Source organism: Diuraphis noxia, unplaced genomic scaffold (genome assembly GCF_037042655.1).
Source record: "Diuraphis noxia isolate RWA-SAM2 unplaced genomic scaffold, SU_Dnox_SAM2 contig0001, whole genome shotgun sequence".
Lineage (NCBI taxonomy): Eukaryota > Metazoa > Arthropoda > Insecta > Hemiptera > Aphididae > Diuraphis > Diuraphis noxia.
In genome coordinates this window covers 103,527,215-103,542,617 of record NW_028301711.1, presented here as the reverse complement: position 1 = coordinate 103,542,617, position 15,403 = coordinate 103,527,215, and the positions used below count along the sequence as shown (strand labels likewise).

At 27.6% G+C, this 15,403-nt stretch overlaps 1 protein-coding gene across 1 annotated transcript; it reads right to left on the bottom strand.

Annotated features, from left to right (window-relative positions):
• Positions 1-12,242: 12,242 nt before the first annotated feature.
• LOC149063023 (zinc finger MYM-type protein 1-like) lies at positions 12,243-14,844 on the bottom strand. The gene is made up of 5 exons (XM_089215490.1): positions 14,814-14,844; positions 14,170-14,596; positions 14,075-14,127; positions 13,440-13,918; positions 12,243-13,187 (listed from the first exon to the last, which is right to left on the bottom strand). The coding sequence occupies exons 1-5, from the start codon at positions 14,842-14,844 to the stop codon at positions 12,420-12,422; spliced, it is 1,758 nt and encodes a 585-aa protein (XP_089071616.1). The 3' UTR covers positions 12,243-12,419.
• Positions 14,845-15,403: the final 559 nt, after the last annotated feature.

Sequence of the window (15,403 nt, the reverse complement as noted above, 5' to 3'; positions counted from 1 at the left end):
CGTACAAACAACTGTCAATTTTCAATTGCGCATATGTTGTCAGAACGTCACGACAGTAATAGTATTGGATATTGGCTTGGAGAGTGGAAAAAAAGTGGAGTACCCCCTCCAAAAATCATAGTTACTGATCAATCATTGGCTCTTATGATGGGAATTGTTAAGACGTTTACTCAATTTTCAACACTAAATAAATATTTAGAAGTATGTTCGTTATTAGTAAGCAATAGATCTAATGATTTTCCAACGTGCATGATTCGCAATGATTTTAATCATGTTATGAAGCTCATAAGTTCTTGGTTTAGAAACCAAACAACATCATGAATAAAAAATTTTTATTTAAGATCAATTGGCTTAGTTATTACGTCAACTAATTTCGAAGATATCAAAAAAATACTAAAATATATTTTTGTAGTATCTTTAAGCGAAACTGATGGATTTAATCTAAAAAATGACTCAACTGATTGTGAAGTGGCAAAACAATATTTAAAACAAAGAATAGCTACACACAGCATTATTAACGACAAAATTATTGATTTAAATAATGACAATGAAAAAAGTGAAGTAGAAGACATTTTATCAATTACAGATGATGAATATGAAACCATTGGAATTTATGAAGACATTAATGTGATATATAACACATGTTTCCTCGAGTCGAAAACAAAGAGAGATTCTGGTGACCACGATAACATGCAGTATGATCCAAGTATTGCAAAAAAACTTAATAGTTTTTGTAAATTATTACCTTGTCAGTCAGCTTTAATGACACCGATTTTCGGATATGGAAGTTTAACGGAAAGTAGTGCATCATCTGAAAGTTTGTTTAAGGACCTTAAACGTGTCGTTTTCAAACACAAAACGCTCCCGATACGAATCGATAGTTTTGTAAACACACATATCACATCAATAATTGGAGATAATTGTATGATTCAATCAAAGATTATACAAAATAATTTGAGAACTGCTACAAAAAATTGTTTAAAAAATGAATTAATAAGTAATGTCAATGACCACTATTCTGCAGACGACGCTGAAAATGATGTGTTGGAAAACTGGAGGGGATTGGCTGAACCAGAAAAAATAAAAATAAAAAAGCCAATTACGTGGATAAAGATCCATCTGTATTATATTACAATGAAAATAGTAGGACCAAGAGTCAAGTCATTGGAATTTTACGGAATGGAAACTGCTCAGATTTAAGGCAAATAAAATTGATGGTATATCTTACTCATTATTAAACACATGTCCGTTTGATTCTGTTTTCCAAATACTATGCACAGCTTATGTTGACAATCCTGAATATGCCCAATTCATAAACAGCAAAATAGAGGAAGATTTAATGTTTAAAACAGTTGCTCATGCGATCCGAGACGGTATTAATGCACAAACATACATACGACGAGGAACTCTACTTAAAAGCTTGCATCAACCAATACAATGTTCAGATTATTTAGTCACTATTAATTGCGCAACGACAGTATGTTACATTATAAAGGAGCTATTTAAATGCTATCCATCGTTTGAAGAAGAAATAACGTGCACAAGTAAAGTTGTAAAACATATTATACTAGAAAACATACAACAATATTAGCTGATCTACCAACTGATACATTAGACGCTTTGGAAGATATGGTAATACAAATGTTAAGCAATGGAACAATCATATGCAACAAATGTCATTCACCTACATGCAGCAAAGAAATCATTAATGTCGGGAAACAATTATTTATTGAAACTTCCGTACCTTACGAAATTGCACGAAAACAAAATGATAATTTTGATATATCAGCTACTTTAGAAACAATACCAAAACAAATAAAAATAGATAAAGCCAAACACTATACATTACGAGGAGTCATTTCGTTCATACCACCGATTTCAAAATTACATCTTGCAATCGGACATTACATAAGCTACTGCTGGAGAGAACATATAAAAAAATGGGAAAGGTTTGATAACACTGCAAAAGTTGAAAAAATTATACGACAATCAACTGTTGTTCCATGCCAGTTACTAATTTATTCATAAAAAGTTGTTGAATTTTGAAACAATTATTCATTTATTATTTTGATTAATTCAGCAAAATTTGTTGTATAATATTGCTCACTAAATATTGTATAAAGTTGTAAACAATATAATTTAAGGTTCGTTTATTTATTTTAAAATTTTTAAATGGTTTTTAAAATATACTAATTTTGTTTTGTTTTTACATGTAATTCACATTTATTGCAATAAATTTGTTTTTAATATTATATTCATATACAACTAAAGAAAGTTATGTATTGAAAATTATATCTATTGTTTTAATTTTAATTTAATTTTACTCTTGTTTTTGAAGTCAATTTAATTCTGAACATTTTTATTTTCATTATAAAAAATAGCCCATAATTATTAATTAAAAATTTGCTTTATATGCTTTTAAATTCGTAACTGATATTTTATACAAGTACTTTGTTTTGATTTTACACTTAATTCACATTTATTGCCATACATTTGTTTTAATTAAATATTATTTGACAGATAAAAATATAAAACTAAATTTTAAATGTTTCATATTGTACCTACTTATTGTTATATTTTTAATTGCTAATAAATATATTAATTCCAAAACATTAGATTATTTAATAATCTACACAATATAGGATAAAATATATTATGTTGACATGCGGATAATTGACATTTGAACAATTAATACATTCAAATAAAATTTAAATGTATATAAATATAAAATTATATTTACTACATATTTTAATAGAACAAAATCAGGTTTGTAGATAATTAAGTTACCTATATTTTTTGATCTGAAATTATAATTAATTACAATTTTATAAATAGTTTACTTTATTAAACACATTCAAATATGTATCGTTATTGATATTTTAAGTATTATTTGATATACAAAAATGTTAAGTTAAGGGTGAGTTATGGTTTACGCAGCAATCTCACATTGAAAAATTCGTTAAAAATCGGAGTTTGGTGCACTAACGCGCAAAGTCGGGAGGTCATAACAATTTTTTGTTGGATTAAAATTTCTTTATCAAATTTGATTTGTTATTGAATTTATATTATTTAAACAAAATCAATTTTTTTATTCATGGTACAATTTTTTTTATATATTTTTTTATCAAATTCGTTTTTTTACCGAACTCATTTTATTATCAATTCGATTTTTTTTTATTCTAATTCGATTTTTTTAATCAAATTACAATTGTTTTATTGAATATTTTTTATCAAATTCATTTTTATCACTAATTTTTTTTACCAAAATAGATTTTTTTTTTATAAAATTCGAGTTTGTTATATTATATTTATTTAATCAAAATAGATTTTTTATCAAATGAGATTTTTTTTATCAATATTAATTTTTTTATTGAATTAATATTTTTTAATGAAAACATATATTTTTTTTATCAAATTTGATTTTTAATGCAACCTGAATAAAACGACAAACCTAGCACAAACGAATGGCGTAGTAAAAAGTTGAAAGTTCCGAGGTGGGGGTGCTGTCGTTTCCGCGTCACCCCCACCTCGAAAAATTCGTTAAAAATCAGGGTTTGCCGCACAAACTCTCAAAGTTGGGCACAAAGCAGCACAAACCTAGCAAAAAAAAAAGGCTCCTAATTTGGTTCCGAAATTCCGAGGGGGGGTGCCAGGGAAATGCACCTTTGAATTTGATTCGAGTTTTTTACAGGATACGTGACATATAAATACATATTTTTTGATAAATTTAAATTTTTAACTTTTTTTTATCTTAAATAGAAACCATTATTTTTGACACTGGATTTGAATTGCTCTATTTTTTTTGAGCAACTTTGATCGTTAAAGTTTGTTGATATCTTCAAAATTGCCATTTTTATGACGGTCGAAAGTTTTAAATCAGTTGATTCGTAAAAATCGCATTTTTCAACGCTCTATCTTAATTAAACATTTATAGGTATTATTATAACAATTTATTTTTATTAAAACAAAAATGTGTATTTATTATTATATCGAATTTATAAAAAAATATCATTATTATTTATTCGTTGAATAATGCGATATTTACGAATTAACTGATTTAAAACTTTCGACAGTCATAAAAATGGCAATTTTGAAGATATCAACAAACTGTAAAGATCAAAGTTGCTCAAAAAAAAAAAATAGCAATCCAAATCCAGTGTCAAAAATAATGGTTCCTATTTAAGAAATTTTTATTTTACTGCACATGCGCAGATAAAAAAAAGTTAAAAATTTTAATTTATCAAAAAAAATTGTATTTATATGTCCTGTATCCTGTAAAAAAACCCGAATCAAATTCAAAATTAGGTTAGGTCAGGTTATATATACTACGAGGCGTGTCCAGAAAGTAAGTGTACTGAGGCTCTCACGGCCATAGGGAATATTTTTTTACTATGTTGGCTACACTGCCATATAGCTTTACTCCTAACCTTTAAAACAAGACCAGAATAAGTTCAGTACGTTGAAAACTGTGGTCGCACGAATTTTTCTTGTTAAACATGTCGATCGAGTCTGCCGCCAAGTGCGAAATCCGCGCCGTTATCCGTTACCTTGTTGCGAAGGAAAAATCTCCACATGAGATTTTTAATGAGGTACGAACGGTTTATGGTGAAGGCCATATGAATCGTACCAGTGTATACAAGTGGTGTAGGGAGTTTAAAAACGGCCGTAAAAATGTACATGACGATCTGAGGAGTGGGAGACCGTCGATTTTGACTGACGACATTGTGAAAAAAGTCAAGAATGCGGTCCGTGACGATCGCAGATTGACTCTGGATGAACTTTCTGCAATGTTTCCGCAACTGTCAAGGTCTCTGCTCCACGAAACAATCACAGAAACACTTGGATTTCATAAACTGTGCGCAAGATGGGTCCCAAAACAGCTTACTGATCAACACATGTTGAATCGAGTCCAAGCCTCTAGAGAGTTTTTGGAACGCTATGAACTGGACGGTGATAATTTTCTCAAGTCTATTGTTACTGGAGATGAAACTTGGGTTGCACACTATACACCTGAAACCAAGAGACAGTCCGAACAGTGGCGTCACACCACTTCACCCTCAACCAAAAAGTTCAAAACCACCATTACAGCCAAAAAAATCATGGCATCAGTGTTTTGGGACCACAAAGGCATCATTTTGATTGAATATTTATCTCAGGGGGAGACCATCAACGCAGCAAGATATTGTGAGACCCTAAAAAAATTGAAGAGAGCTATTCAAAATAAAAGGAGAGGTCTGTTAACGAGCGGAGTCTGCCTGCTGCACGACAACGCCAGACCCCACACGGCCAATGTCACGAAGCAATTGTTGGACTCATTTGGATGGGATGTTTTGAACCACCCCCCGTATTCCCCCGACCTGGCGCCTTCAGATTACCATTTGTTCACTTCCCTGAAGAAGCACATGGGTGGAAAAAAATTTTCAGCTGACGAGGAAGTGAAGGGGGCGGTCGAAAAGTGGACAAAGGAGATGGCGGCAGAGTTCTACGAGGCAGGCATAAAAAAATTAATCTGCCGTCTCACAACCTGCATTGAAAGAAATGGTGACAATGTAGAAAAATAGCACACAAATATATTAATGTAACCACGTTATTTTTTTTTTTTAATAAATTTTTTTGAAGCCTACAAAAATTGAGTACACTTACTTTCTGGACACGCCTCGTATTTATATTTATTAAAGCTCCTTATACAGCTGATCTCACAATTTCGAATTCAATGACATTAGTAAAGAATATTTTTGTTAAATACAAGACAGCTTTACCATCCAATGCTTCTGTAGAGCCATTATTTAGTGTTTCAAGAGACATTTGTACTAAAAAAGGTCACTAGAATGGTATGATAATAAAACAAGGTATGATGAGTGACAAAAACTTTGAAGATACACTATTGTGTAAAGTTAATTTAAATCATAAATAAATATAAAATAATAATATTGTATTATATTGAATATAGTACATTGATTTATTTTTCAAATTATATCTATTTACTATAGGTAATCAAGGTAAAGTATTTCTAGTAACATTATTGCCAGACACAATGATAATATTGTTAAGAAATATAAAAATGTCGTTTTTTTGGAACGAGAGAGTAATGAGTTACTTTTCAAAATGAAAAGTAAAGTAATTTCATTACAATTTTATTAGACTAACGAATAAAATAACTTTAATACATTTCTCTCTAAGTAACGAGTAAATTAACTTCATTACTTATTAAAAGTAATTTACCCAACACAAATAATAATATAACTATGGATCTTTAATATTTTACAAGTGCCAATGTAAGAATAGATATTTGAAGCTTTGTATTCAATTTTCAATATTTTTTACCAAATTTAATTCAAACATTTAAAATTAAAATTAAATACTTTTAAAATATTATTAATTTATAATTTTTTACCAATGGTATGTTTTTTATGCAATTAATTGCATGATATTATATTTTTTTTGAAATTATTGGTTATATTTATTTTTAAGTGTATAATGGTATGTATTCAAATGGTTTTGTTTTTAATTATTTATTATTAGTATTTTTTTTATTTAATGTAGTCTCCTATAGTTCAGTAACACTTTATAGATTACCGTATTATAATTTGTCAACAGGATTAGGTTATTACACCTATATTACGGTATAATTAATCGACTACCGTCACTCTCTACTTTGAGGTCCTCAGATCCACACTATTGTATTGAGTTTTTATACTTAAATATCCTATTCCGTGTTATTCCGTGGTGCTCTGTTTCATTTAATATACGTAAGTGTTCTATGACCTTCAAATACACATTTTATAGTTTGATGAAGGTAGACAAACTTATGAGGAATTTTGTTTTTAACTTCCAAATCTCAGATATAAAAAGAAAATTTTTAATGAGTTTCTAAATCAAAATGACTAATAAATATTCATGATTTTGTTAGTTTTAGTCAAAAATCAATCTCTAATTGTTTTTAAATAATAGATACTATAACTATGGATCTTTAATATTTTACAAGTACCAATGTAACAATATATTTGAAGCTTTGTATTCAATTTTCAATATTTTTTAAACAAATTTATTCCAAACATTTATAATTAAAATTAAATAATTGTAAAATATTATAAATTAATAATTTTAACCAATGTTTAACCAATTTTAACCAACCTACTTGCAATTTATTGTTTAATATTATACTTGTTTTTGATATTAATTGGTTATATTTATTTTTAGGACCTTCTGGTATGTATTTTCATTGTTTTGTTTTTTTATAATTTATTATTAGTGATTTTTTTTTTCATGTAGTATGCTATATTTCAGTAACACTTTACAGATTACCGTCTTATGATTTGTTTACAGGATAGGTTATTACACATATATTAGGGTATATTAAATCGACTAATGTCACTCTCTACTTTGAGGTCCTCAGATCCACACTATTGACTTTAGTTTTTTAGATTCAAATATCCTATTCCGTGTTAATACGTGATATTCTGTTTTATTTTATATACGTAAGTTTTCTAAATAACAGCATCTTTATTTTATATCTAGTTTTATATAGAAGTGCCTTATATCATAAAAATCTTTGCAGTTGTGTTTTACAATTGACCCCTTGCAAAAAACATTTTTGGTTGGTATATCCTTGTTATCTACAATCGATCCATATCAATAGATTTCTGTCTATCTGTCAGTCTGTCCTTTTGTGCATTCCTAGTTAGCTTGAACAATTGCGACGAAATTTGGTACAGAGATTAGGTTGCCATGGGAAATTGTAAATTGTTTAAAATGTATGTTGAACTATAATTCATTGCATTGTATATTATAATATGATGAAATAATCATCAGATGTAAATTACGATAAACTATAAATAGTCTGTATATAGTATATGTATACTATATTATAATGTAGTGACTGTATACTTATAAAATTACTAAACATTATATTTAAAAGTTAAAATACATATTAAATTTCCATTCCCATCTTATTTGCTCTTATGATCATGATTTCGTTTTGCAAATCAGATGATAATGATGATCTTAGGTCACTACATATAAATTTTAGCCCAGAAAATGTACGTTCTACAGTTACCTATAACAGTTCAATAATAAATAATAAATATTAAATATTATTTAATTATACATCTAAATGCCTACTAATAATTACTTATTTATAAAAATTAAGATCATATTAATATTTTACATTTTTACAATACAAATCTTTTTCCAAATTTATGTGGACTAGTTACCCTCACCAATGTATAATGTGTTAAATATTTCAATCAAAATATAATATAATTCATATATGTACTTAGTTTAATATATTTGAAGCTTTGTATTCAATTCTTAATCTTTTTTTACCCAAATTGCAGTTGTGTTTTATGATTAACCTTGCAAAAACATTTTTGGTTGGTTTATCCCTGTTATTTTCTATCGATCCATGTAAATGGTTTTCTGTCTATCTGTCAGTTGGTCCTTTTGTGCATTCCTAGTTAGCTTGAACAATTGCGACGAAATTTGGTACAGAGATCAGGTTGCCATGGGAAATTGTAAATTGTTTAAAATGTATGTTGAACTATAATTCATTTCATTGTATATTATAATATGATAAAATAATCATTAGATGTAAATTACGATAAAAAGGAGTAGAATTTTTTTAAACCACGATATGACTAAAAGAAAAATTAATTTATGGATAACAATTATTTCAATATCACTTTAATACCAACCATTCTATGCATAAATGTTAAATAATGATAATTCAAATAATTAAGGTAATTTGGATCGAAAAATGATAAAATAAATAAAAAAAATTGTAGAAGTAACGATAATAAGTTATAAGTAATTTTGTATGTCATAATTATTCTCACAAGTATTTTTCCTATATCAATAATTTTTATTTTCAAAAATTTATAAAATCTAAATTATATATATAAAAAAAAAAAGAACCTATTAGATTGAAAAACTAAATCCATCTAACAATTATTTTATAATTTTTATTTAACTAGTTAATTGTCTAATTATGAAAATACATTTTTTTTCTTCATTCATAAATTAACAATATAGGAAAAGAATCTACTCAGATTCCTCATCATTGTCATACTAATAGATCATGTTAATATATTACATGATTTAATTCAAAATATAATATAATTCATATAGGTACTTAGTTTTTTTGTTCTCGGTTAATAGTTCTTGTGATTTTAAAATTTGTATGTTTTTGCACATAAATTTGAACTTAAAACACTTATAGATAATTAATATGACCTTCAAATAAACATTTTATAGTTTGATGCAGGTAGACAAACTTATCAGAAATTTTGTTTTTAACTTCCAAATCTCAGATGTAAAAAGAAAATTCTTTATGAATTTCTAAATCAAAATGACTTATAAATGTTCACGATTGTTTTGTTCTTTGTCAAAATTCAATCTCTAACTGTTTTTAAATAATACCTACTATAACTAATATGGTACCTAGTATGGATCTTTAAAATTTTACAACTGCCAATGTAATAATATATTTGAAGCTTTGTATTCAATTTTCAATCTGTTTTACTCAAATTTAATTCAAACATTAAAAATTAAAATTAAATACTTTTAAAATATTATTAATATTTAATTTTCACCAACGATATGTTTTTTATGCAATTAATTGCCTGATACTATATTGTTTTTGAAATTATTGGTTATATTTATTTTTTTAGGAGATATTGGTATGTATTTTCATAGTTTTGTTTTTTATAAGTTATTATTAGTGAATTTTTATTTCATGTAGTATGCTATATTTCAGTATCTAGCACTTTACAGATTACCGTCTTATGATTTGTCTACAGCAGTGGTGGACAAACTTTTTTACCGCGGGCCATAAATTTTTTTTTTACTTTAGTCATCAGAATTTTAGGTATATGTATATAATTTTATATTTAACGAAGTTTTTATTGTACTTAACAATTTTAATGACTTTAAATAATACTTAACTTAATAATTACTAAAAATTAAATCGGCTTACATTTCAAAATATATTTTTAGATAAATTATTAAAACAATATTACAAAACTAAATATAAACTATATAAAATATCGTTTTACACTCACAAAACATATTTTAAAATGTATAATTTCTTAATGAGAACTAGGTTTGAGCTTGTTTCTGTTGACAGAGGACATTAATATTAGGTTCTAAGTTGGTAGAATTTACCCGGAGAACGGCGTGTAGATGTTCATTTGTGATGCGTTATCGAGTTTTACTTTTGTTAATTTTCATGGTTGAAAATACGGGATTAAAAACGAAAAATGTATGTTGTATATGTAAAATATTATACTTCTCTCGCGGGCCAGATATTAAATGATTGCTGGTCGGAGTTGGCCAGTGGGCCGTAGTTTAGCTACCACTGGTCTACAGGATAGGTTATTACACATATATTAGGGTATATTAAATCGACTACCGTCACTCTCTACTTTAAGGTCCTCAGATCCACACTATTGACTTTAGTTTTTTAGATTCAAATATCCTATTCCGTTTTAATACGTGATATTCTGTTTTATATTATATACGTAAGTTTTCTAAATAACAGCATCTTTATTTTATATCTAGTTTTATATAGAAGTGCCTTATATCATAAAAATCTTTGCAGTTGTGTTTTACAATTGACCCCTTGCAAAAAACATTTTTGGTTGGTATATCCTTGTTATCTACAATCGATCCATATCAATAGATTTCTGTCTATCTGTCAGTCTGTCCTTTTGTGCATTCCTAGTTAGCTTGAACAATTGCGACGAAATTTGGTACAGAGATTAGGTTGCCATGGGAAATTGTAAATTGTGTAGTGATCCCTCACTAACGCCTATTATTTGAGTTCAGCGACGTTGGATTGACAATCAGGTTTTTCAAAGGAGACGGTGATAGAATTACAAGTTACACAACGTTGAAAATATTAAGTATTTTTATTAAAGTAAAATATAAAATTATATAAATTTGAGGACAGAACGTAAAGTATCTGCCCGAGAAATTAGTAATAAAAATTGGAATGAACTTATGTATAGCGGCGATGTTGAGGACAAGCCCAACGACTATACTAAGTTCTACATTGAGTGAGACACAAACTAATTCTAATTCTGCAATGGACCTAATCCTGTATTTATGCAGAATTTTTACACGGTAGAGATTGTAGGGAGTGGATCAAAGGAACCGCAAGGTGGTTGTTATTGCGAGTGTTTGGATTCCCAGTAATTCGGCGAGCCAACGCCCATACATTCGGCAATATTCTAATCTAATTTATTGCTCTGTTTTCGTACTTATTTGTAATCGATACGCGGTTGAATCTGGTATCGATAAAACTGTCATTCTCGAGGTCCAGGAAGATAGTAGTATAATAGTAGTGTGAATTGTAATTATAATATGTTAATGTAATTAAAAAAATAGTAGAGCGACTCCGTCGGTTTACTACAATTGTTTAAAATGTATGTTGAACTATAATTCATTTCATTGTATATTATAATATGATGAAATAATCATCATATGTAAATTACGATAAACTATAAATAGTCTGTATATAGTATATGTATACTATATTATAATGTAGTGACTGTATACTTATAAAATTACTAAACATTATATTTAAAAGTTAAAATACATATTAAATTTCCATTCCCATCTTATTTGCTCTTATGATCATGATTTCGTTTTGCAAATCAGATGATAATGATGATCTTAGGTCACTACATATAAATTTTAGCCCAGAAAATGTACGTTCTACAGTTACCTATAACAGTTCAATAATAAATAATAAATATTAAATATTATTTAATTATACATCTAAATGCCTACTAATAATTACTTATTTATAAAAATTAAGATCATATTAATATTTTACATTTTTACAATACAAATCTTTTTCCAAATTTATGTGGACTAGTTACCCTCACCAATGTATAATGTGTTAAATATTTCAATCAAAATATAATATAATTCATATATGTACTTAGTTTAATATATTTGAAGCTTTGTATTCAATTCTTAATCTTTTTTTACCCAAATTGCAGTTGTGTTTTATGATTAACCTTGCAAAAACATTTTTGGTTGGTTTATCCCTGTTATTTTCTATCGATCCATGTAAATGGTTTTCTGTCTATCTGTCAGTTGGTCCTTTTGTGCATTCCTAGTTAGCTTGAACAATTGCGACGAAATTTGGTACAGAGATCAGGTTGCCATGGGAAATTGTAAATTGTTTAAAATGTATGTTGAACTATAATTCATTTCATTGTACAGTGGCGTAAATTGGCCTCAATTTCTGGTGGTGCAAAGACATATTTTATTTTCTAACCCACCAATACTTATTTCCATTAAAAATCCCCGCCCAAAAAACATTTTTTTTTTTTTTTGTAAAACTAATCAATAAGAATTATTTTAACAGTAAAACCTTTATTATTTGTAATTATATAACAATAAAAAATGTTTTATTTTAAACTGAGTCGACGTCCTCTTTCAAGACATGTTGCATCAAACTCATCAATTACTTGGTCGAAATCAATGCAATAATTTTTTTCAATTTGTAAATTAGCTAAACTACTTAAACGCTCTTGCCCCATCGTCGTTCTAAGATATGTTTTCAACCTCTTTAGACAGGAAAATGAACGTTCGCAACTTGCTGTGTTAGTTGGTATGGTTAAAAATATTTTTAAAGACTCTGTTATTAATGGAAAACCTTTTTGAATATCATTTTGCCTTATATAATCTATTTTTGCTTCCAATTTTTCAGATACTGAAGTATTGTCATATTTTTGGTTAAACATTCTATTAAAAATTGTCAACTCTGTCTTTAAGTCATGTGTATTGAAGTTATATGTGTCACTAACTAATTTTAATAGATCCTCAGTTGGTTCTTCTGACATAAATATTTCACTTAATCCACTTATAATATCCATATGATTTTCTTTAAATCTATTTTCCATTTCTTGTATTATTACATCTAAAACTTTAAAGTAAATGGTAATGCGGTAATTGTCCTTAACTAGGATACTATTTGACTGTTTTTCACCACCACCTAGTTTGAGAGGAATGCTTTTTTTTCTTTTCAATTTAGGATGTTTAACTTGATATTTATCAGCCATTTCAATAACTTCATTCCACTTATATTCAAATTTCACATCTGATCTTAATTCTTTTAATACATCTAAAGTACTGTTACACATATTTTTTGCTGTAGAAAAGTTAATGCTAGGCGACTGCAAATATTTTGATAAAATATGAGTTTGTTCAAAAACATTTTTTAAAAATAATAAACAAAATATAAATTCAAAGTTTAATATATTATTAATTAAACTTTTGGCTTCACCTCCTGACACTATATCATTCTCATATATGTGTTCTAGTGTTTCAATGATCTCACTAAAATTTAAATATACAGCTTTCAAAGCATCAGTGCGACAACTCCATCTCGTTTCACATAACTTTTTTAAGCTTTTCGGTCCATTTACCTTAGATGCATTTAAGCACATATTTTCATATATTTCGTTACGTTTAGACGATGCTTTGATAAAATTATACAATGACTGTAAGGTACCAAAAATATTTCTTACACAAGCCACTTGTTTTGTAAGATCAACCAGGCATAAATTTAATATATGAGCATGGCAGTGCACATAGAATGCCAGAGGATTTAGTTCACGAATTCTAGCTTGTACTCCATTATATGTACCACGCATGGCAGCTGCCCCATCATAACATTGGCCACGTATATCTTCAACTTTTAAACCATTTTGCAAAAGTATTTTTTGAATTAAATTTGCCAATGTTTTACTGTCAGTCCTATCAGTTTTATAAAAACCATAAAACACTTCATGAATTTTAAACGTTTTATCTACATAGCGTATAACTATAGACACTTGTTCGTGGCAAGAAAGATCTTGGGTTTCATCAACTAAAATACTGAATACTTTTGCATTTTTTATATCACCTGTTATGTTTTTAAATACTTGATTTGACATTATATTGATGAAATTATTTGTATAAAGTGCATTTGTATAAGTATAATTATGTTATTTCTCAATAAAATATTCTTTTAGAACGTTGTTATATTTAGCTACTTGATGTAATAACTCAATAAAATTACCTTTGTTTGATGATTCAATGGATTCATCATGGCCACGGATAGGTATCCCTTGTCTACAACAGAATAATAAATTGTCTAACAAAATTGTGATGTACTGTCTATTTTTTTTGACTGATTCTTTATATTTGGTATCAATTATTGTTGCTATGCTTCCGACCTGATTGCTTGAATGAAATCCAGCCATTTTTGCACAAGATTCTTTGTGAGAAATACTTTTTTCGTGATTGGAAAAAGCTTTATTAGCTCTATGCCAAGATTTAAAACCAATTAATGTAAATGAGTCTTCAGCATTTTTATTTGTTGGTGGAAAACATCGACAATAAAAACAGTAAGCTGAATTATTTATTACACTATATTCTAACCAATTATATAAACTATACCACTCAACTCTGAATACCCTACCATTAACCTTAGGAAATTTACAGTCTCTTGGTTGATATGGTCCAAAATTTTTTTTCATGAAACTATAGGCATGTTTATTCAATGCTGGATCACGGTCATCACTAGAGTTCAATTCAGATTCTATGAAAAATTAAGAAATATAACATTAAGATATTATATACCTTTAACTTTAATATAATATATTATTTGAATCCATCTTAGGTAGGTAAATGCATTTAAACATCTAAACCATAAAGCATCCAGTTTTTTTTAAATACACATAAACATATAATTCATGCAACAACAATCTTTACATTTTCAAGCTTTAAAATAAATGACTAATTTAAACATTTTAAACCGAATTGACTTGATTTTGCATTATATACCATAGTAAGATTGACTGTGTTCACAGAATACTTTTAATTTTACTGTTAGTTATTCTAAAAAAAAAAACAAATTCACTATACACAAATAAAAATAATAAAGTACATGTAAAATTAATCAGATTAATTTAATCTCTACATTAAATATTTGGTTTTAAGACTATTAAACTTAAACATAAGGATAAATAAATTTCAACAGCACCAATTGTTAATCACACATAGTTAGCTTTATAACATCTAAAACATAAAATGTACATATAAATAGTAACACACACAAATAAAAATTAAATTATTTGGCTTTTAAAACACATGAGAATAGAGAATAATACTATTTACCCAATTTGGTATCATTTTCAGAACTTGGACCAGGAAAGAGATTCTGATTATTCTGAGACAAGTCTTGGTTGATTATAGCACCTATATTTTATACAAATGGAATTTTTAAATGTTTTTCTATAATTGACTATAATATAATACTTTGAAGTACAGTTAACTTACTATTAACAGATTCGTTTTTAAAAAAATCTTTAAGTGTCTTCATTTTTTTCGGTTCACTCATTTTTAG

Excerpts from the sequence above, each read along its gene's own strand:
- LOC149063023 (XM_089215490.1), bottom strand. The coding sequence starts at position 14,844 with ATGGTATATAATGCAAAATCAAGTCAATTCG. Across the intron at positions 14,597-14,813 it reads TGCAAAATCAAGTCAATTCG|AATCTGAATTGAACTCTAGT; the intron begins GTTTAAAATGTT and ends AATTTTTCATAG. Across the intron at positions 14,128-14,169 it reads TCAGTCAAAAAAAATAGACA|ACAAGGGATACCTATCCGTG; the intron begins GTACATCACAAT and ends ATTCTGTTGTAG.